At 36.6% G+C, this 25,028-nt stretch overlaps 1 protein-coding gene across 1 annotated transcript in view; it reads right to left on the minus strand.

The window, feature by feature from the left end:
- SCAMP1 (secretory carrier membrane protein 1) overlaps window positions 1–25,028 on the minus strand; it is an 84,652-nt gene that overhangs the window by 32,053 nt on the left and 27,571 nt on the right. Inside the window, exons 3-6 of the mRNA XM_046667308.1 lie at window positions 9,758–9,856; window positions 8,715–8,823; window positions 6,210–6,338; window positions 1,765–1,924 (exon numbers count right to left, since the gene is read on the minus strand). Coding sequence (XP_046523264.1) covers window positions 1,765–1,924; window positions 6,210–6,338; window positions 8,715–8,823; window positions 9,758–9,856 — 497 coding nt within the window. The remainder of the gene's footprint in view (window positions 1–1,764; window positions 1,925–6,209; window positions 6,339–8,714; window positions 8,824–9,757; window positions 9,857–25,028) is intronic.

A 25,028-nucleotide genomic window follows, 5' to 3' on the forward strand; every position in this document is an offset into this window, starting at 1 on the left:
CTACATTAGTCACAGAAGGTTTAAAATACAAAGTCTCTAGTCTCAGGTCACTTTTATTTATTTTTTATTTATCTTTTTTTGTTGAGGAAGATTGTCCCTGAGCTAGCATCTGTGCCGATCTTCCTCTATTTTGTACGTGGGATGCCACCACAGCATGGTTTGACGAACGGTGAGTAGGTTTGCGTCCAGGATCCGAACTCGCAAATCCTAGCCACCAAAGTGGAGTGCTCAAACTTAACCACTATGCCACTGGGCTGGCCCCTCTGGTCACTTTTAAAGTCTCAAAGACAAACCCCGTTCCCACCTACCAATATCATTACAGATATACTGGTAACGTAATGGAAGCAGACAGGCAGAGGCCAGACAGCAAAAAAATAGAAACCAAAAAACCTTGTGAGCCAGACTTGGATAACACAGAACAGAGCAGTGGTAACTCTCTCCCTAGATCACACAAGGAATAAATAGGTCCTTTTTATCCCTCTCCAGCTCACGTCTATAGGAGTGCCTCACCCAATTCCCTGACAACCAACCTCCCATATTTCAGTACATCGAAAGGTTCTTTCCTCCTTTTCCCTCCTCCTATTTTCTTCCCTCCTTTCCATTTCTAACAAATTTAGTTTTCTGTTGAATGACACCTCTTCTTTCCAAATTCCCTAATCTTCTCCCTTTTTGTTCTCTTTTTTCCCCCAGCTGTTTACATATCTGGGTTCCTAATTCCACATGGGGAGTGCAGGGGGTGGGGCTGATACACATTCTGGTTAAAGAAATTTTACGTTGAAATGGAAAAAAAAATTAAACAACTGAATGTGGCCCTGTAATTTCCCTACTATATTATCTGCACAATACATGCCTGTTTCCTAGTAATGCTGTCCCTCATTCACAAGAGTTGAAAAACGTTCATTATTCATAAACGAGTTTACTCAAATAAAAGTAAGTTGACAAATGACTGAACACACGGACTCACAGAGGACAGACTATCACCTAAATCAGCATTTCCTCATGTTTATTTCTCAAAGCAATAATCCAACAAGGTACTCCACAAAAAAATAATGGTTTTACAGTCAAATCACAAAGCACACTAGGCTCTTAGAGAGTCTAAGAGATCCTGAAATGAAGAGACTTGCTTAAGTTTATTATCAGCTAGTCCCAAACTTAAGCTAATGAGCCCTTTTTTTCTGCAACACCTATTAATATCCCACAGAAATGAATTTATGAATGTTAACCCTAACCATTGATTAAAACATATCATGCAAAGTATTATACTTAATCTTACAGTCTAGTTTTAAAATGTTGCTGCCTTTTGAAAAACCAAAAATGAATGTACAGAAGACAATTACCAAGTTGCTAGATGAAAGTGTCTCCCTTTAAACATCACATGTATATTTACCTCATCTAGGTTCATTTAACAATTAGGCTTGTGAATTTTTTTGAAGCAGGGAATGAAGAGCAAAATTTTCCTTAAAGTCAACTGTATCACATGGAATAGAATCTTTACAAATATTAAGATGTAAGACTGTTCTCATTTCTCCTTCATTCATTTTCATGTTTGACCTTTTTCTCATGCAGGAGAAAAGAAGTGGAATTTATGACTTACTAAAACTAATGAATACACGGGCATGTTATGTATGGACTTTTCTGAAGTTATGTTATACAACAATAAAAAATTTTAGAAATGAAAATGTGTCAATTTTCCCTTTAAGGTGTACTACAAATTATTTACTTCACAGGTTTTAAAGAGCATATTTTAAAGTACACACATTTTACCTGAAAGCTCCGTAAAGTGGTCTGTACCAACAGACAAATGAACAAGGAGTAAAAAGCAAGAACCACAGGATGCTCAATCCAAAATCAACCCCTCTTGTAGAATCAACACAAAACCAAGCCAAGCATCCGAAGATATTTAGAAACAGTGTTACAGCGTGGACTGTGGAATCAAAAAACAAAATAGAAAAGAAATGTTTACATTCAATTTACGAGTTCATTCAACAAAAATTTTAAATGAAAAAATACTTCCTAAAAGCAAATGCGTTCTACCCCGTTTCCATTTAATATTTTTCAAAACATTGCTGTTTCTTACACACTTGACGTGAAAGCAGAATATACAAAAGCAAAGGAGTCCTATGACCTGTCTGGCAAAAATTCTTTCGGCCCTCTCCTACAGGGCAATTACACAGCTAAGAGGAGCACCACCTTCAGATCCTCTTCCCTCAGGAGACACGTGATGTGTCTCTTGATCCAAGGCCAAAGAAGAAATGCAGTGCCTGCCAGAAAAAGGACCAGGACTTGGGAGGAAAAGATCCTACACTCAGAACTGTATTTTTACAGAAAGGGGCTGCAGACTCTTCCCAGAGAGGACTACAAAAAGAAGAGAAAGCTGGAGAAGCGCCCTGTGCAAGTTCATTACAACATTTTTAAGCAATAAAATTAATTAGAATCACTGGACTAAAAATATTAATATGGTAGTAATTTCTAGTGACTGTTCAGTCAATCTATAAGGGTTATTAATTCATCTTCACAGAGTTGTCCATTTATTAAAGTCCTGGGACAAAAACTGTGTTTTGGTAGAGAATTAAACTTACTTAAAAAAAAAAAAGAAGAGATGAGAAAAAGTACACCATGATGCATTTCAGCTGCTGTGGCATACCTTTCTTTTAGTTAACTCAAATAGATCTTGGCAAACTCTTCATATGCTGTTAATAATTACTTTCCCAGACAGACTGAAACAAAAAATCTGAGTAATATCTAACTACACTATGATCCTAAAGAACCACATTTACCCATTATAATTAGCAACTTCTAAAGAGGACTTTTAAAAAATTTATTCACAGGCTGACTTCATTATAGGAAACCTTTCAAGAGTTAAAATAATGTTTAATGTAAATTATCAATACAATAAAAATATACCAACAAACTACTTGAATTAAAAACAAATAGAAAACCTAGTGAATCTCAATTTAAAAATCTCAACATACATTAAAAACAAACTTTAAAATCTTTTTAAATTATTAATCAAATAAAATCAGTAATTAATGAAACAGGATTAAAACACACATTCTAGGCTGCATCACAATTTGTTCTCATCTAACAACTGGATGAATGCGCAGAGCAGGAGTGGGAGTCCCAGGAGGAGTGAGGCGCTGGGCCACAGTGACTCAATAATGAGCTAATCGACCTCTGTGCATTTCCATCCTTCAGCTGTGGAAATGCAGGAGCTCTTCCAGCTTTAACATTCCATTTGATTCTATTACACGAGAAAGACTCTTACTAATTACTTTATTCCCATCAGGATTTCTACCTATCATGAGAGCTAGCTAACTAATAAAATTACTCAAAATCCTTTGCCTCAAAATAAAAGTAATTCTGTTAAGGACTTAAAAACAGAATTCAAAAGAGTGTGAGATAGAAAATTATTACTCTAACATTAAACAGCATCCAACTGCCTAAAACAGTTTTAAATGTTCAGAACAATCTAACTCAGATTTCAACCTTCAGAGAAATAATTTTTAAAGGTTTATCTCCTAATCCACTTAAGGAAGACAGACAGTATATATGGGTATGTGTGTTTTAAAGTTCACAAAAATTCTTCTAAGTATAGATAAAAATATCAATTTAATTTTGTGTAATCTATTAGAACTCTTTTCTAAATGTTTTCACAGTAACCAACAACTACCATCACTAACTCATTTATTTGTACCTCAATGAAGAATGAAATGTCTAGGCCTACTTACTAAATAATCAGTTCACTCAGAGATTAAAAAACATATAAAAGGCAAGGTACTGTGAAATACATGATTCTATGCTGCTAATTTCAATCCAATTCCAATCCACTTGGTGGATTCTAAGTGTAGGTAAAACACTAAAGAAATTTTTAGGCCATTTTGTTTACATGATTTGCAAGTTGAATGACTCTCTTTCATATAAAATTTCAATTTGGTTTACTAAGCACCCAAATCTGGTACTAGTGGACCTAAATTTGCAACTATCACTACAATATTCTTTTGTTAAGCTCTGCATTACAATACAGAACCTAACATAAACAGCTTTAGAACAGTATATTACCTTCTTCACTAAGTGGTCTTTTATGCAGCTGGCTTGTTTTTCTTTTCTTTTTTTTTTTTAATTCAAGAGTACACTCAAAGAGGTTGACATTCATTTCACAGAGATATTCCTAATTGCTTCAATTCCTTTATAGTGTAAATTAATTGCTTCAAGTAAGGTACCTTTGAAAACATACCTTCACCATATTTGGGTTTAAACTGTAAATTACTTCTTCACTTGGGTAGTCTGTAGGTGGCATAATATGGAAATCTAGACTCTGGGCTCTGGAGTCAAGCTCTCCAACACCAATTTTACTTGCTATGTAATCTTGGACAAATTACTGAAATTCTATAAGCTTTAGTTTCCCTATCTATAAAACTAGATAATATAGTTCCTGCTTCATAGTGTGGTTAGGATTTAACAACATAATGTATAAAAAGTGATTAGCACTGTGCCTGCCACAAAGTAAATCCTCAATAAATGTTTTCTCTCATTAAAATTATTATTACAACGTGAAAGCATTAGTCAACTCCAAAATCAGTAACAGGTTGACATTTCTTGAAAATAACTTTTCAAAACAGCCTATATTCTATGAAATTTAGAGACATCACTGAGCTGGTACTAGATCTTACTTTGTTCTAGGTAATGCTTCTTCAAATCAGAGCCTTAACTGGAATCTTGAGCCCTCTTTGAATACAGTTAACATATCTGCCAACTGAACAAGGTTAGGAAAAACTATAGCCAATTACATTATTTCTAAGAACCTCAGAGTTATATATTTCTAAGACAAAACAGACCTATTCTAAAAGAATCAGCATTGGTAAAGCAGTTAATCACTCAGTTAAAATTAATCATCTTCTCTATTCAATCACTATTTACTAAATTCTTTATAGAATTTTCTTCCAACTCCCATCCCCCCATCAAAAATATGTTTTTCACTAAGTCAAAGAACTTATAACTAAAATGCTAGGCCAATTTCTGCCCATTAAAAAATAATTACTATATATGCATATATTATATGATATATATGATATATTTATAAGATATATGATATATTGATTAAATAAAATATATGAGTTGGTTAGCATGTATATATATGGAATCTAAACCTTTAATATTAAAAATCTATAATACTACTGACACTGGGGATTCAGCAAAGATATTAGATTGACAACAAAATTTCAAAAAGAAACAAAAAATAAGAGTTAAAAATGTACTATCCATATGGAATTGCTTCTCAAATTCCAAAGCAAGTTCACACATGTGAAGAATGCTCCTAAAAGATTCTGAGGAAAATTATCCCATATATTTTAGAGGGCAAAAGCCTCCCTAATCATACAGCAAAAACACACAAATTTCCTCCATCAAGAACACACCCTATAAATTATCCATTAACCCAGAAGTTGTGTAGGTGAGAAGTTGTGACAGCTACCTCTCCTACTGATATAATGATATTAAAGGGGCTGAGACTACTGTTTGGAATAAAAATGAAACACAGTAAGTGGGAATTCTGTGTACATACAGCAAACTGTTAACAGCATGACAGTTTATTTTAGTATTCCATGAGCTGTAATTATACTCAAAGCAATGTGAGCATCATAGCCTAAAATGTATGTCCTAATGTTCTATTCAATAAAACCTGTATTAATTAGTACTTTCAATAACAAAAGTATCATTACCATTTGAAAATGAAAAGTAAATTGTGCTCAAAGCTATAAGAAAAATTAGTTTATAATATTACAATATTTTATGCGCCCTTTAAAAAACAGTCATAATACTTTAGTAGAATTTTTTGGTGGCCTTCATTTGCATAAAAACAGTATGCATAATTTTTTCCAAGCAAATATTGCCTAGATAACATTTTTCAAGGAAAAAAGATTGCTGCAAAATTCTAGCTGTGTGACAGAAAAGTCCTTTCCTAAAAGAATGCCAGTTCAAAAAATAAAAAGAACACCAGTTCTCAATATGTTTTCCTCAGCTAAAAACTTAGGTTGTCACAAACAGTACCATTTTGAAGTAGCTAAATATATGTTTCACACTGAAAATTAAAAGATCTATAGGAAAAGACCAATTTACAATACTATCCTTAATATATGCATTACAAAAAAGGTGGATTTTGACAATAAAAGATAAACGCTGTTGAACAAATATATAACTTCTTCTATACTCACACATCCACAAGTAGTACATAATCTTTACTGTCTTTTGGAATTCTACAGGAATGTCTACAGAAAAATCCTGATAGAAACAAGGTCCTACAGGAAAATTGTCAGGAAGTGGTGGCCAATTATTTTTTCTGCCTGCAAATTAAAAAAAAAATTATTTATATTAGGACAAATATGTTTCTTATTTTTGGTTTCATAACAAAGAATAACATTATGTATTCTCTTAACAGGTGCTTTACAAGTATACTACTATATCTCTACATTCCTAGAGAACTTTGAAAGCCAAGCTTTAGACTTCTTAAAATTTTCCCAGAATATCACTTTAGAAAACATTAGATGGGAAAATAATCTTCCAATGCCATATCATACAATGTTTAGCAGGAACCATTTATGTATATTTGAAATAAGAAAAGAAAAAAGAGCACAGGGACATACGTGTGACTCTGCCCTAAAAACAGATTTATTTCAAAATCCCAAGAGTCTGGCTCTCACGCGAAGGCCATGCAGTTTTCAAATCTCTACAATTTCCTCCTCAGCATCTTAAATCTTTCAGTGTAGTTCCTAACCTATCTAGAGAGGGAAGACCAACTTATGAATCTTTCAAGTTTTCTACTGTTAACTCCATAAAGAAACACAAGATTAAACAATACTCAAGAATGAGATTTGAGGGGCCAGCCCATGGAGTAGCGGTTAAGTTCACGCACTCTGCTTCAGCGGCCAGGGGTTCGCTGGTTTGAACCTCAGGCGTGGACCTACGAACCGCTTATCAAGCCATGCTGTGGCAGGAGTCCCACATATAAGGTAGAGGAAGATGGGCACAGATGTTAGCTCAAGGCTAATCTTCCTCAAAAAAAAAAAAAAAAGAATGAGATTTGAAAATCTTGAACTCAGGAAAAAATAATATCTGAAAGACACATGTAATAAAACCATAAAACTATGAGGAAAACAAGAAACAGTTATGAGAAAGAAGCTAAGGAATTATAGCATCTTCAAAAACTTAGAGGAAAAACTAAATCAAACTGTGAGGAAAGATAATGTGTCTGTGTAAAGAAAGTGGAGTGAAAATAGGGATTGGGAAGTGGTGAGGGAAACAAAAAACTAAAATTAAAGCAAGAAGTCAAAACACTAAAAAAAGAGGGTAAAAATGGTCCCTAAGGCCCATTTCCTCATTTTAGATATTATATCCCACAACTTTTAAAAATTAGATTTTACACAATTTTTATAGAACAAGAAAATTTTCATAATGGAAAAAAAAGCATGACCTATTTCTGATTCTCCCAAACTTGTCTCCACTGTTTATCATTCTTTTCAAATTTCCTGTCATTCCTACATTTCTCATCTAAGTCTCATACTATTTGAGAAACAGTAGAGAATGGGAGTAAAGAACAAGGCTGTGAAACCAAGCCACTGGCAGGAGACCTCAGGCAACCTACTTAACCTCCTGAAGACTTTGTCTCTACAGCTGTAAAATAACTATACCATCCTTCGCAGAACTGCACTGAGGATTAAATGAGTTAATAGATGAAGAGTACTTACGTGTATAACATACTGCAAGCCTAACTATTAATTTCCCACTCTTCATGAATACCTTTATTAAAACATCTCTCATAGAAATAAATTGTATTAGACAATGCTAAGGAGATAGGACAGATTTTAGTTCAACGTATTTAGTTATAAACAGAAACAACGATTGCAATTAAATCTTTAGTTTCTCCTTTTATATATGCTGTCTCTGATGCTGCAAGCAAGAAAACGGCCCAGGACAAATGTGTCCTCATGAGGCCATCGACTTACACATTCTAAAATAAGGAAGAAATAGTTCATTTATTATTGTTGTCCTGGCCTTGTTACTCCATCACTATCACCGACATACTAACAATGACTTGTCTAAGCTCTCTTATCACTTCTTACCTAGACTTATACTGCTAGCTTTCCCTAAGATATTCCCTTGAAGTGGCCTGTTAGTTACAGCCTAAATAGATTTCACAGCAAACAGTCAAGTCAGCACTTATTTATTTCTTTGGCATCCTCCAAACACCCCAGGCTTCCTAAAGTCACCAGAGACATGTTTTTTTAAACATCATTCAACAGATATGATATACTTGTGAGGATAGGGGAAGATAATTTGAAACTAGGCTGAATAAACCAGAATTAATTAAGAGTCAAATGTAGGGCACGCTCCCATGTACTCATAACGCTTCAATACACACAGAAGGCCCAAGCGCAGAATCAAAGGCTCCTAGCCTTAGAATAAACCAAAATTATCATATTCGTATTCGCTTTCTGTGGTGTGATAAGGCTAACACTGTTCTAATCTATCAAAAGACTATGCACATCAGCCAAGATCAGAGAGTTACAGAGTACCAAGCAGGAAATCTGCTGTCTGATTTCCTTGCTAGAACAGGTAAACAGGCCAGGATTTCCTCCACAAACCGAATGACCTATAGCTAGTATAGGCATAATTTAAAGTGCTTAAAAGTTATTTTTATTTCAAACTTCTTTGAACACTACCATGTTGACTGAGGTTTTGCATTTCTCGTTCTCGACGATCTAATTCTGCTGCTTTTCTTTCTAGTTCTTCCTGGCGCTTAAGGAGTTCGGCTTGGGCCAAGGCATGTTCCTAAACAAAAAATAGTAAGTGAACAAGTCGTCAGAAGGATAAAATACTTGTATCACTGATACGCTATCTCCTACTTCTCCCTCTACTATGCTAGAAATCTAATTAAAATGCTCTTCCAAAAGATAGGAATTCACCGAAGATTACAGTTTCAGAAAATATTATGAAGATATTTGGCCCATTTTGGTCTTTTGCTTATGAAAACTCTCAGTGGGAATGTTGGGCACATTAGGATAGGAAAAAATTGTCTCAGTAAGAGTAGTCAGAGTCATAAGGAAATTGGGAAAATGAAATTAAGGTGACCTCTGTGCCTAAATGAGAGTGAAGAACAGAGGCAAAGGGAACAGTGGAAAAGAGATGAATGGAGAAAAGGGCAACTGAATTGGTTCTTATGAATTGGGCCAAATGGTACATAAGTTTCCCAATGCAAGAATATATATTTTATAAGATAATGAGAAAAAGAAGGATATGGTTAAGAAATTCTGGTTTATAACTCCACTCACCTTTATGTGACACCAGGCTTCTTATTTATCTCCTTTTTTCCGTATTCTTGCCACCTTCTACATCCTACCACCGTCCCTTGCTTAGCCATTATAACTCTCTTCCAGTAATATCTATTATTCTATCACTGTTACTGTAATGGTATTGTGCATTAAAAAAGTAAGACCAAATACAACAAAAATTTCACTATACAAATTGTATACCAAGATAATATACGTATTCGGCAATTACTAAGAATGGAATAAAGAAAATGCTACAAGCTGGAAAAGAAGTATGAGTATTATAAGGTTGACAATGTCGCTAGATAATCTAGACTCAAAAGTAAGTTAAAAATTAAATAAGGAATGCAACATACAAAGAACTATTTTGTTCTGAAAGTAAATGTTACTGATATTGTATTTTCCAATATGAATTTATACATGTAACATGAACTAACCTTTGCAATCTGTGTATAAGCTGGATGTTCCTCTGTTGGTTTCATTATTGCTGGTTGTGTACTGGGTACATTAGGCATTTTCACATTGCCTGGTGGAGGCTAGGAAGATGAAGAAAAAGACAAATTACATAACACAGAGATCTAACTTTAACTTCTTTCAAAAGGCATAATATCAATAAAAAGCAAAATGCTACCTCTAATGCTACACCACAAACACTCTCCTTCAGGATACCATGTTAAAAAAAACACATAACACCTTTAAGTATTTCTTTTTAGTAAAATACACACAGCACCAAACTGAAGAATTTATACCAACGTTAACTATCCACCCTGCCCTCTTAAGAAAGCTATGTGCCAGTGCCCTAAAAAGTAGAGAGGAGAGCTCTTGACAGAGCCCCACTAAGACTCCATGAAAAGAGTAAGAGAGGAGGCCTCAGGGAGATGGAAAATAAACTGCACAATCTCCACTTTACCGTTGAGAATCAGCAATATTTGAAAGTAGCTGCAAGATCAAAAAGTAGGTAGATATCTACAAGGACATTAAAGGAGAACTGGTTAAATTACTATACATTCAAGCACCACATAACAACCTTTTGGTCGATGATAGACCACATATACGACGGCGGTCCCACAAGCCTAGGTTTGTGTAAGTACGCTCCATGATGTTCGCACGACCACAGAATCACATAACGATGCATTTCTCAGAAGGTATCAGTGATGCAGGACTATCTATACACAAGGCAGCCATCAAAAGGAATGAGAATGCCTTTTTAAATGCTAAATGAAATAAAGCAAACTACAGAACAGTATGCATACGACCCATTTTTACTTTTATAACACTCATTATACACGCTCAGAAAATATCTGAAAGGTCTCAGCAAACTGGTATCAGAGGGATTTGCACCTTTTGCTTTATACACTTCTTTATTATTTGCCTTCTCAATATACTACATTTTTAAATGAAAAAATATCTTTTTAAAGTACTCTTTTAAATGGTTATAAGAAAAAGAAGACATGAAGACAGAAAGAAAAGAGAGACAGAAAGCATGCAAGCAAGCAGCTGCAAAGGGAAGTCCAAAAATGAGACTATTAAAGCCACAAGACACCATGATGTAGCAGGATTTTATCCTGACATAGCAAACAGCAGCCCTGAAAAGGAAACCAGGCACAACCAGAGATAGAAGTGGAGTACAACTGCCTCTAAAGTTCACATGGAAAAGCCAAGGGCTAAGACGAGGTCAAACAATTCTGAAGAAGAATAAGGTAGGCAGACCTATGATATCAAGACTTATTATAAGAATATAGTAATTAAGAGTGTGGTACAGATGGCAAAGATACAGAAATATACCAATAAACAGAAGGGACACAGAAAGAAACCCACACAAATGCAGAAACGTGATATCCAACAGAAGAGACACTCAAAACAGCAGAGAAATAATGTATTAGCCAATAAATGGTGGCGGGATAACTGGTTATCCTGATCCAACAATTAAATGAGATTCCATACTTCACATTACATACAAAAGTCACTTCTGGGTGGATTAATGACCTAAAAGTGAAAAAGTAAAAATAACTTGCAGGAAAAAAATACAGGTATTTTTATGAACTCAGAGTACATAAGAGCTTCTCAAATGTAAAAACTCTAGAAATCTTTGTGTGTTTTGTCTATGATGCATCCCAAGTGTCTAAAACAGTGCCTGGAACATAGTAACCACTCAGTAAGTATTTGTTACATTAAGATTAGAAAACACACAAACCATAAAGTTACGATTCACAAATTTAACTATATTGAAACTTAATAAAGTGAAAAGTCAAATCACAGACTGGGGAAAATTGGTTTATGCATATAACAAAATAATGTTACCCAAAATACATAAAGAACTGTTACAAATCCGTAAAAACACAAACTAATAAAAAAACGGGCAAAAGATCTGAACAGGGAATACAAAGAAGAGAAAACAGGAATGGCCGATGAAAGTATGAATTAATGGTTCAATCTCACTAGTAATCAAGAAGTGCAAACCTAGTGTCATATTTCAAAACCATTAGATAGGAAAATGTAAAGCCTTAAATAACAAAATTTGGAATTACAGTACATTTGGTATAATATTTTGGTAATAATGGTGTATATATAAAGTAAAGCAGTAGGAACAGAAAAGATTATCAATAAATGGTGCTAGGACAATTATTTAAATATTTGGGGGGAAAAAATCAGATCCCTATATCTCACCAGAAGAAATTCAAATGGATTAAAGTCCAATGTAAAAAAAAAAAAAAAACTATAAAGACTAGAATATTGTATAGTATATAGAATATAGATGACTATCTGATCTTGGGTTGGAGAAAAGTCATTCCAAACATTTAGAAGGGGTAAGGAGAGAGAAACCATAAAGACAATAACATATCTGACTACATAAAAATTCAGAACTTTGATGATATAAAGTATTCATAAGCAAGATTAAAAAGCAAAATATAAATAATAAACAATACACACAACAGTCAGTTAATATATCTCATTACATACAAATCATTAAGAAATAGAGGAACATGTTATTGGGGGAAAACACAGTCTAAAAAACTGAACAGGCAGCTTATAAAAGGAAAATAAACATATCAAAAATGCCAACCTCATTAGTTATCAAAGAAATGCAAATTTTATCTATTTTTTTTAATGATTATTACCATAAGATTACTACATTTTGGAAAAGATGTGGTAAAATGGGTATCCCCACACCTGACAGTGGGAGTACAGACTAGTTCATGTAACAATCCCGGAGCACAACCTGGCATCACGTACAAGCCACAGAAGTATTTATGCCTATGACCCATCAATAGCTAGTCTTTAAAAAGATCACAAGGAAATGATCCCAAATATACACAAATATGTGTATGTCAAGAATTCTCACTACAACATTATCTATAAAAGAAAAAAGCTACAAACAACCCAAATGTCCAACAATATGAAAATGGCTAGATAAATTATGATCCATCCATAGGAAAGTATATAATGCAGCTATTTAAAAGTTCTGAAAGATATCTAATGAAATGAGGAAAGCTTGTACCAATAAGAAGTGATAAAAACAAATTATAAAACAAACTATATATACAGTATAACCCCAATTTTTTATTTAAAAATATAATTAAAATATACCAAAATGTTAATAGTGATTATTTCTGGATAGTGGGATTTTAAAAAAGCTTTTTCTTATATTTTCTTATCTCCACTATAATGTGTTACCAAAAGAACTATAAACTCTCTGTTCCAATTGCCTGTTCCCCCACCCCAATATCTCATATTGACAAGCAGAAACACTGAAGCTAATCCTATTCTCCCGGTAGAAAAGCAGGGAGCTAAAGTCCCACTCTCCTGGTTTAATACAGAGCAACAACAAAACCACCAACAAATAAAACGTCTGGCAAAGTTCGTCTGGCAGCACCCTTCAGGAAACGCACACAAATTACCCAAGAATTCACTCAGTTGAACTCTTACTATAAATTCTTTACTGTTTTAAACAACAAATGAAGTGTTAAGTACAATAAATTACTAGATAAGGATGAAGGCTGGGTTAAAGCTAGTAATTTTATATACCCGAGGTGGTAGCTGCTTGTGTATAGCAAGGATGAGAATGCTGAAGAAGCACAAATCTCTAAGTGCACTGACAATAACACGATAGCTGCTATTCTGATCATTTCTTCAAAGCTGTAGATGTTAGCTAGATCTCTGTTCAGCTCAGGGACCCAGTATTTTCTTCAGCCACAACATACCTGTTTAGCCACTTCAAGCCAAGTACAGCTCTTCCATAATTATTAAAGACCTATTCTAATGATGACTCCTAATTCTTCTCCAATTTTCACTTTTGCACATATGAGGAAAAAGAAAATTAATAAAACAATCCACTCAAGAATTCCATTTCTGGCAACACAGTAAGCCACACATCTGTAGAGACCCCTCTGTACATGATACCTAAAAATGCTAGATCAAACTTCATTCAAATAATATCTTAAACATAACTAAGCTGACAGGAAATCTGGGAGGCCAGAATGTAGGAAAAACTGTAAATCCAAACAAAGAGCCTTGATCCACGCCATTCACAAAATACTGGGGTTCATTCAGTAAGCTGGAGACAAAGCCTGGGAGCCAGTGGAAGGCAAAATCAGAGATCCCTTCATAAAGCCAAGACTCCCCAAAAAGCAAGTAAGAGAAATACCAGCTTCACAAAAAGAAATAATACGAATACTTGCCTTTCTTGCCCTTGACTTTGGATAAATAAGGAAAAAAATTAGAAATCTTCCCTGAGAATTACAAATCATGAACCTATCAACTTGCAGACTTGGGGCCAGAATTCACACTAACCACAAAATAATCCAAGCTGAAATTTTCATTTCAAGGGATCCCAGGTTGGTGGTGACCTCAGGCACCTGGCAAAAAGTAGAGGAACACACTTTAAAACTAGGCTTCAAAGAGCTTCCACAGATGAAGTTCCAAGAAACTTTGGCTCATGATTTAAAAACATAGAACGAAATAAGCCATCATGAGCAAGCGTCCACAGACATAAACTACAGAATAACACCCAGGATACTGGGATTCAAAGATACAAAATACAAAATAGGTATCTTCAATAAAGAAATAAAAGACAATAATAAAAGTATCACTAAGCAACGAGATATCAGAATTTACAAAACATCATCTTAAAATGATATAAATGGAACTCGTAGAAATGAAAACTGCAATAATTGAAATTATAAATTTACTACACAAGTTAAACTGCAAACTATACAAAGATGAAAAGATAATGAGGGAAATGGAAGTGGATCTAAAGAAACTGCACAGATGCAGAAGAGAGACCAAAAAAATGGAAAACAGAAGTTAAGAGAGATGACAATCTCTTGTGAGAGGGTCTAACAACTAAGAGTTCTAGAAGAAGAGAACAGAGGGAATGAGGGAGTCAACATTCAAAAACAATGTGAGGACACTCACTCTCAGATTCAAAACTCCAAAGCCCAAACCAGATTTTTAAAAGATTAACACCTACACATGTGAAAGAGCAAGCCCTAAGAACAGGAGATCTTAAAAACAGCAAGAGAAACAAAAGACAACACCTACACAAAGGAATGTGACTAAGACTGAAAGCTAACTTCCAAACAGCAACAACAGGAGCCCAAGTAGAACATGCCCAACTGACAGAGAAGACAACTGTCAACGGAGACCTCCAACTCTGGTGAGATGAGCCTTTGAGAACTACGGTGAAAAGATGATGATGAATACTGAAAGAGTTACTACCAACAGAGCCTCACTCGAGGAACTTCTACTTTAGGAACAGGAAAAATGATACCAGAAGGAAAATGCAAGACGCAAGGAGTATCTTTCTGCCTCACTGGACCCCTTCCGAGTATGTCATCTTGATTTTACACTCATCAAAACTCCGGGATATAGAAGGAAAGTCAACCTATCTGCAGAAAAAAAGAGGGCACTCTAGTGCAACTGGATGTACTGGAGTAAGATCGGTCCCTCTTCCCCTGACAACCCTGAAACTGAATGCCACTGCTTGGGCAGCCCCTGCGGAAAACCTGAAGCACTGAGGAAAGCAGAAGGTGCAGAGATGGAGACAGAGGAACAGACTGAGACAAGCCAGGAGGATGGGGTAAAGAGACCTTGGGGGCAGATTAAACACAAAGGCTAGTGGAGCAAGGCTGTTTATCCTTCTCCCCTGGGTGGATGAAATTTTACAAGTTAGAAATAGACTATATTTTAAAATATCTCTGTGAAAGTTAAGGGGTTATAATTCTTTTATGTATTTATTCTTTTACTGAGGTATAACTGACATATAATGTTATATTAGTTTCAGGTGTACCACATAATGACTCAATATTTGTATATATTGTGAAATGATCACCAAAATGAGTCTAGTTAAAAAAAATTGTTTTCTTGTGATGAGAACTTTTAAGATCTCTCAGCAACTTTCAAATATGCAGTACAGTATTATTAACTATAGTCACCATGCTGTACATTACATCCTCACGACTTACTTATTTTACAACTGGATGCTTGTACCTTCTGACCCCCTTCACTCACTTGGCTCACCCCATACCCCTGCCTCTCGTAACCACCAATCTGTTCTCTGTATCTGTGAGCTAGGTTTTTGGGGTTTTGGATTTTTTTTTTTTAGATTCCACATATAAGACATTTGTCTTTCGCTGTCTAATTTATATCACTTACCATAATGCCCTCAAGGTCCATCCACGTTATCACAAACGGCAATATTTCTTTCTTTTTCATGGTCGAATAATATTCCATTGTACAAATATCACATTTTCTTTATCCATTCATCCATCAATGGACACAGGTTGTTTCCAATTCTTCTATATTATAATATGAATTACCTTACTACATTTGCCTGTTCTGTGTGGCTTTGGAGAAGTCAACTAGGACCAATAGATAAAAATCATAGGAAGATATATATTGGCTCAGTAGAATCAAGAACATTACAATAACCATGGTAATACAATAGTGGATGGACTCTTCTATAATAGAGTGAGTTCTCTGCACTAGAAATTCCAAAGGGGTTTCATTATTAAACAAATGACTGAATCAAGGCATGGGAGGTCCATGAGTTGCCTTTCTCGTGCATAAAAAAATGTATGTTCTCCTTCCTGGTTGTCTTCCATATTCTAAACACCTATTCAAGAATACTTCTTCCTTTTTCCTGCTCTTTCTCTTCCATCTATGAAGCAATAAAGTTCCTAAGTACGCTCAGGGTCTAAAGCAATGTTTCTTAATGTGTTCCTAGACCCCCTGCATCAGAAACCCCTGATGCTAACTGAAAATGCAGATCTGGGCCCCACCATGGACATACTGATTCAAAAACTCAGGAGTTGAGGAAAAGAGATTTGCATTTTTAACAAGCTCACATTTTTAGTAAGCTCCCCAGGGTGATTTCTAGACACCTTGAAACTCGAGAATTCCCCTCTAAGACAACAGTTTACAGCTTCTCTAAACCACTGTCCTATTCTTTCACCTAATGGAGAGACTGCACAAAGAAACCTAAAATTTTTTGCAGCTTTCATTGACTTTATCAGTCTCTGACTGAGCAGATGAGAATTGTGGCTATGCTTAACACAGATTCCCTTGTTATTAAGGGTGGTGAAAATTACACATACTAATATCAGAATCAGGACAATCAGAAATAATTTTATCAGGATAGATAACCATTTTAAAATAGGCTTTTAAAGATTAGAATAATTGGGGGAGGAGGAGCAGAAAGGAGGAAAGAAGGGATATACAATGGTGGAAACATCCAAGTAGAACACATAAAGGCACATAAAGAACAGAAGCGTGGCCATACATATTCATTCACATATTCAGCAAACAATTACTGACCAACTACACTGTGCCACAAAGAGTTATAGACACGGGATACATTAACGAACAAAACAGGTAACCATTCCTACCCTCAATGGAAGATAAACAATACATAAAATAAACAAATATATTAGAGTATCTTAGAAAGCAATAAATTTTATGGAACAACCAAAAAAAGAACAAAGTAAAGTGGTTGTGAGTAAAGGCTGAGTGGGGATAATTTTACTAAAGGGGTTAGGAAAGCCAATATTTGAGCAGAGACTTTATGGAAGTGAAGAAGTCATCCTTTCAGGTATCTGGGAGGAAGACCACCTCACGCAGACAGAGCAGCCAGTGCAAAGTCAGGAGACTGCCTGGCACATACGAGGAGGGCCAGTATGCTGGACAGGAACAGAGGAGGGAAAGAGTGTGAGCAGATAAAGAACAGAGGGGTATTAGGGAACAGATTAAGGGCTCGCTCTTTTACTCTGAAGAAAATTAAAAGTTAGTGAACAGTTCTAAGCAGGAGACTGAAATGACAGATATTTTTTTAAGGCATCACTCTGGCTACCGAGTTGAAGATAGACTGAAATGGGGCAAAGGTGGAAGGAGAGAGAGTAGTCAGGAAACCACCACTGCAGTAATCAGGCAAAGGATGACAGTGGTGGCCATGGAGATAAGCCACTTCTGGATGTATTTTTAAGGGAGAACCAACAGGATTTCCTGACAGAATGATGTGAGATATAAGGAGATGGAAAGAGTGAAATACCGCCAAAGTTTCCCCTAAGCAACTAGTAGGATAAAGATGAGAAGACTGAAAATGAGTAGGCCAAGGGCAGGGGACTCACTTCAGTTTTTAACTTGCAATTTCTAAGACTCCAGGTAGATATGTCTAGCAGGCAGCTGAATACATGAGCCTGGTGTTCAGAACAGAGGTCTGTGCTGGAGATGTACACCTGGGAGTCATCAGCACGTAGATGGCATTTAAAGCTGTAAGACTGGATGAAATCACCATTTGATGAGCATAAAGAGAGAAAAGAAGCAAAGCTTTAACTCCTGGTACACTCCAATATTGGGGGTGAAGTGGGCAGAGGTAGGAGAGAAACTAGCAAAGAAAACTAAGAATGCAAAACTCAAGTGCTCTGAAACCCAAATGAAGAAAGTGTTCTAAGAATGAGATAGTGATCAAGTGTCACTGCTGAGGATAAATTGAGTACGGTTAAGACTGAAAATTTACCACCAGATTTAGCAATATGGAAGTCAATGGCTACCTTGACAAGTGTGTTTTGGTGGAGTGTTGGGAGCAAAACCCTTACTGAAGTATCTTTTAGGAGGAGGGGATGAGAAAAAAAACAAGTAGACAATTCTTTAGAGGATACCTGCAGCAACGGGAGCAGAGAAAGTTTTTCAGGGAAAGGGATGCCAGAAATGGACTGGAAGGAGAAATGAGGTCAAGATAAAGTTTTGTTACAGAGTTATAGTAATCAAGCCAGTGTGGTACTAGCCTAAGGACAGACATATAGATCAACACAGAATAGAACTGAGTCCAAAAACAAACCTTTACATTTATTATCAATTGATTTTCAACAAGAGTGCCAAGATAATCTGAGGGGAAAGAATCGTCTTTTCAACAAATGGTGCTGTAACAAGTGGATATCCACATACAAATGAATGAAGTTTGACAGCTATCCCACACCATACACAAAAATTAATTCAACACAGATCACAAACCTAAATGTTAGCAATAAAACTATACAACTCTTAGAAGAAAACATAAGAGTAACTCTTTATGACTTTGAATTAGGCAAAGGTTTCTTAGATATGACACCAAACACATAAGCAACCAAAGAAAAAACAGACAAATTTGAGATCAGAATTTAAAACTTCTGTGTATCAAAGAACAACTATCAAGAAAGTGAAAAGACATCCCACAGAATGGGAGAAAATATTAGCAAATCACATGTTTGGTAAGGGACTTGTAGCCAGAATATATAGCAAACTTTTACAATTCAATATTAAAAAGACAACCCAATTTAAAAATGGACAAAGGATCTGGACATTTCTCCAAAGAAGACATACAAATGGCCAATAAGCACTTGAAAAAATGTTCAACATCACTGGCCATCAGGGAAATGCAAATCAAAACCACCAGGAGATATCAGTTCACATCTACTAAGATGGCTATGAGCAAAAAGTCAGAAATAACAAACAGTGGCAAGGATGTGGAGAAACTGGACCCCTTATACACTGCTGATGGGAATGTAAAATGGTGCAGCTGCTTTGGAAAAGAGTCTGGTAGCTCCTCAAAATATTAAAATAGAGTTATCATACAACTCTGCAATTCCACTCCTAGGTATACATCCAAGAGAAATGAAAACATACATCCACACAAAAATGAGTTGTCTTGTAAGCCATGACAGCTAGGTTTTCTCTTTTTTGTAATGCAGTGCCTGACTTAAGTTTCGATTGCCGAGGCATCCATTTCAAAGAGGGTGTATTGCCAGCCACATGACTAGATAAAGAGCCAGGTGGCCTCCCCTCACTGAGGCTCCTTTGTTTTACACATCTTAGTTGATTTCAGTAACTGACCATTTGGGCTGCTCATTTTTTTTCCTCTACCGAGGTGCTTTAAATTCCCATTCTTATGTTTTAAATTCACCAATAAAGAGTGAGCCAGCAAAACCCTAGGCCCGCCCCCACCCTAGACCCCAATAAAAGCAGAACCCCAGGCCCTTGTGCACTCTCTCCCTCTCTCTACCTGCAATCTTGCTGTGTGGCCCCAGCTGTGCTGTAAAATTTCCAGGTCTTGTAAGTAATAAACCTTTATTTTTTCAGTTTCCTGAAGGTTACTGCTGAAGGGTATCTTGCAATCATAATAAGAACCGCAAGGGCCAGTCCAATGACAACATTGGTTACTGATAGGCTGGGACTGGCACAAGACACTAGTACATAAATGCTCACAGCAGCCAAAAATTGGAAACAACCTAAATGCCCATCAACTGATAAACGCATAAATAAAACGTGGTATAAAAATCACTAAGAAAGAATGATGTACTGATACATGCCACAACATAGTTGAACCTTGAAAACATGATGTTACGTGAAAGAAATGAGTCACAAAAGACCACATATTGCATGAAATGCCCAGAACAGGCAATTATATAGAGACAGAAAGTAAATTAGTAATTGCCTAGGTCTGGAGACAGAGAGGGAATGTGAAGTGACTGCTAAAGGGTACAGGTGGGTGGGAGGGACAAAAATATTCTAAAATTAGAATTTGGTAAGGGTTGTGCAACTCTATGACTACAATAACAACAGTGAATTGTACACTTTAAATGGGTGTACGGTATATTAATTATATCTCAATAAAGCTGTTAAAATAAATGAATAAATTTGCATGATTCTTTTTCTAAGAGGAGAAAACACAACATGTTTTTATGATGATATGAATGATTCAGTAGAAAGTGAAAAAAACTAATGGTGTAGGAGGGGGTGATTTAGAAAAGTTCTTCAGGTGAGAGTGGATGGAATCTAGTGCACAAATCAAGGGAATGGCTTTCGACAGAAGCTGACAGTTATTCTATAAATAACAGGCAGGAAAGCAGAGTATATGGGTATAAAAGCTGGTAGGTAGGTGGATGTGGTAGTGGGCGCCTGGGGATGTTCTCTAGTGATTGCTTCAATTTTCTCCGTGAAATAAGCAAGGTCATCAGCTGAGAGTGAAGACAGGGGAGGAAACTTTAAAGACAAGGAGAGAAGAGAGCGGACAATTAAATGACTAGAATATTCAGTACAATTTAGAACTGGTCACTACAATTGAAAGTAAGACCCTTCAGCATGGTTTCTCCAGCCATATTTAGCTGCTAGGATAAGGACAGAGAGTAGACAGAGTTATATTTAACCAGCACTTGCGTTTTAGCCAAAGGATTGTGGCCAAAGTAAGGGGGTGAGGGGAAGTCAAGGGAGTTGAGGTGTATGCAAGGGAGTGATCATAATGACTGAATGTGGAATTTAAGCCGAGAGGAGAGAACAAGAGGTGGATAAAGGACAGTCACATAGTAGTGATGCGGGCTTGGTGAGTCGAGGAGTCAAAAGAGATTTCTTGGACTCTCAAGGTCTGACAGCAGTGCTCTTTTATTCAGAGAATAGTATGGAATAGCATGGGGACAGGACCCATGGGCAGTAAAGAGCTGCAGGCATGGGGACAGGATTCATGGGCAGTGAAGAGCTGCAAACATGGGTTGAGGGTAGGGCTAAATTTAAGGTACAGGTATGTGAGTTATCGCTTTACAAGACAAAGGAAAGAACATGTAAAAAAAAAAGTCATTAAAATGGTATCAGTGCAGGTGGGGTCTGGTTATTGGGTGGTCCTATAACTTTAGATAAGAATCAAATCGGATTAAGTAAACAGCTGAAGCCACCACCATATCATCTTCAGTTAAAGACAAAGAGGATGTTACGGGGGTGGGGGGGGGGGTCAGTTACATGAGGTTACCAGACAAGTACAGCAAACAAGAGCAAGATTATTATGCAGACTTAAGTCCTTGCCTTCCCCATTGTGAGTTTCTAGAGATAAGGTCATCCCCCCTTCCTCCTGGTGCACAGAGGGAGACACCCCCACAGATGGAGACTTCCTTCACAAATGCAAGTCTCTCAACAAAGGGCAAGCAAATTCCACCCTTCAGAGTTTCTTTCCTGTCTGCAGCTTTCAAAAGTAACTAGCCCAAAATAATCCTCATCAGTAGGATCAACAAATTAGAGGTCCTGGTAGAGTTGAAAGATGTACTGAAATTGAGGAACTAGAGGAGTGACTAAAAAGATAGATGAAATCAAGATTATGGAAGAGTAAGTGATTATAATGAGTCTACAATATGACCATGGGCGTGAGTGACTTGAGATAACATGGAAGGCAAAAATCAATGGAAGAAATGAGGTCAAGGCACTGAGAGGGTAAGTGTCGGAAAGACTACCACTAAGAATTCAAGCTAGGAATAGTGTTAGAAAGAGTAATGGTGAACCAAACACTAAAATTAAGGAATAAAAAAAAGAAAAAGAAGAGGTAGAAATTCAGGACTCAGTAATGGAGCCACAGTGAATGGTGGTACCCAAATATAAGCTGATGGCATGAGATTCAATGGTGGGAATTTTTAAGACAGGAAGGAGGAAGAACGTCTGGAAGTAGCAATGAGAAACAAGATATCTACCTCACCTTTATGCCCAGTTGTCTGAGAACTGTGAGAGAAAAAGCAGCTGATTTTTCAGAAAGTTGCAGGGGAAGCAGTGTCCTCATAGAAAGGCCAGTTTCCACAGAGCAAAAGAAAAAACATTCAGAGAAAAAAATAAGGATAGAGGGGATTTTGATGAAGATGAACTGTGACTCCCAGAGAGCACAATGGGAAGTTTCAGGAATTAAGGAAATAGAAGGATACAGAACAAGGAGTGTGCAGAGCATCATGAGGATTAAAATCCAGGAGATGAGACGTATTCTGGGAGTCTATAGAGTTTCTTGTAGAGATTGACACAAATAGGAATCAAGGGCATAAAGACATTAGTCCTGATACACTTAAGCCAGACACATGTTGGGATAGGTGTTCTGGAGGCTCCACTCTGACCCTTTTAAATGGGATGAAGAAATGGAGACTAGAGACAGCAGACTAGCGTGAAAGACTTGCTGAGACTTGAAGTGGCCATGGTGGAGAAACCTACATCGCAAGGAACTATGCAGTCTCTAAGAACTGCAGATGGCACCTGCGACCTGAGGGCAGTCTCCAACTGATATTCAGCAAAAAGCTGGACCCCTCACTCATCCAATCACAAGGACATTAATTCTGCCAAAAACCTGAATAATCTCAGAAGCAGATTCTTTCCCAATCAAGCCTCCAGATAAGAATGCAGCCCAGACAACCCCTTGATCACAGCCTTGTGAAACCCTGAGTAAATGACCCAGTTAAGCTATGCCTGGACTCCTGACCCACAGAAACTGTGAAATAATAAATGTGTGTTTTTTCAAGCCACTAAGTTTGTAGTAATTTGTTACACAGCAACAGAAAATGAATATATCTAGCATGAGAGGTTCATCTTGCCCCAGTGAACATGAGCATAACCTAGAGAAGCCAGGGATTATGACCATGCCCAGTCTCTCTCAACTCCATTCAATGACAGATAAAAGGCTCAGGGGAGGTGGTCTCAATTGGGTTGGGGGTTAGTGACTAGATGACCTGAGCTGGAGCCAATGGCACATTAGAGGATAAGACTAAAAAGACAGTCCAGGGGAAAGTGTAAGGGGACTCTAAACTTTCTGCTCAATTTTTCTGTAAAACTAAAACTGCTTAAAAAATAAGTTTACAAAAAAGTTAAAATAAAACAAAAGACATTCTGAAGTCAAATCATGGAGGGTCCCATGCCACACTACCAAGTAGGCAATGCATAATCAGTGTACACATCTCTAAGGAGAGGAGACTAAGCTGACCTCGGCTTTAGGAAAATAATTCTAGTCGCAGTGAAAAAAAAAGGTTTAAAGAAGAGAAATTGGAGACAGGTAAGTAGATAGGCCATTGTATTATGTCATATGAGTATCTGAATTAGGACAGTTTAGTACGAATGAAAAGGACAGACAAAAAGGTAATATCTCCTAGAGGCATAAGTGACAGACACGATGTGGTAACTGATAAGATGTAGGAAAAGAAGCTGTTTGAGCCAAAGAGGACTCAGGTATTTCTAGCCAGTGACACTAGGAGAATAGAAGGCAACAGTTATCATTAAGTGAGACTAGAAACAAAGAAGACTGGTTCTGGAAAGGACAGATAATGAGCTCCAAGAAAGACAAGACAGTAAGAAGCAAAGGAAAAAGGAAAAGATAAAAAAGACATGCACACCAAGAGAAAATAAAGACAGGTCTGATGGTACAGAAACTGCCTTTGCAGTATTAGAGAAAGGTAAACTACTAAGCACAATGATATCCAGTCAGTCCCTGGAACTAAAAGTTTTATCCATTTTCAAAAGAGAAATTGATATTATAAATTATTTAACTCAACGTCTTCCTCTCTGCCTCTATTGTTACACATAAAAAAAAAAAGACACCCAGAGACGTTAGGCGGTTTGCCTGAAGTTACCAACGAATTAGCAGCAGGGACTATGTTAGAATTCAGGGCTTATGGTCTCAGTCTACTTCATGTCCTGAATTATCTTAGTTAGAGGCAGTTCTTTACATAAATCAATTATCTATGTCCCCATGGTTAGAAATGACCACTTGGGCATGCCAATGCTTGGAATTTTCTTCTCTTGGTTCTTCTGTCAAAAGGTACAGATCCTGCTACTATATGTGACAAAAATCATATATGGCAAAAACTAGCAGAACAGAAAATGAACCAGGCAGCCGCTCCCCAAAGAAAAAAAAATACAACAGTAAAGTAGGCCCTAGAAATGTCACTAAGGATTTCTATCAGCAGTGCCATTCTTCCCAAACACACATAGGCATCCCCATCCCTACACTTCAACACCCAGCAGAAGAAATCCTGTCGGAAGCCTGAATCCCATCACAAACGGCTGAAACTAGTGAGAATCAAGCTGCAGGAGGCATTTTAAACTGTTACCTCACGTAAAAGGAAAACAACTGCCACAAACACATACCAATTTTCAAGGAAGAGCCAATTCTTCTAGTAATTTATCCATTAAATTTTAGAGGGTAGGTCAGGGAACCTACCCACCATGCTCAACATAACTTAAGTGGGAAAATGCATTTTGACTTCAAACAACAAATTCTTTCATAACTCAAGACTATCCTGCATTTTTATAGTACATCTCAATTCAGACTAGCCACATTTCAAGTGCTCAATAGCTTTCCATTTTACTGCCAACAGACTTAATCTACACTGTAAGGTGTCTTGTGATAACTCCTTTCTCTGAATTTATAATATAGAATGAATTAATAGG

The sequence above is a fragment of the Equus quagga genome, chromosome 7 (assembly GCF_021613505.1).
Source record: "Equus quagga isolate Etosha38 chromosome 7, UCLA_HA_Equagga_1.0, whole genome shotgun sequence".
In the NCBI taxonomy this organism is placed as follows: domain Eukaryota; kingdom Metazoa; phylum Chordata; class Mammalia; order Perissodactyla; family Equidae; genus Equus; species Equus quagga.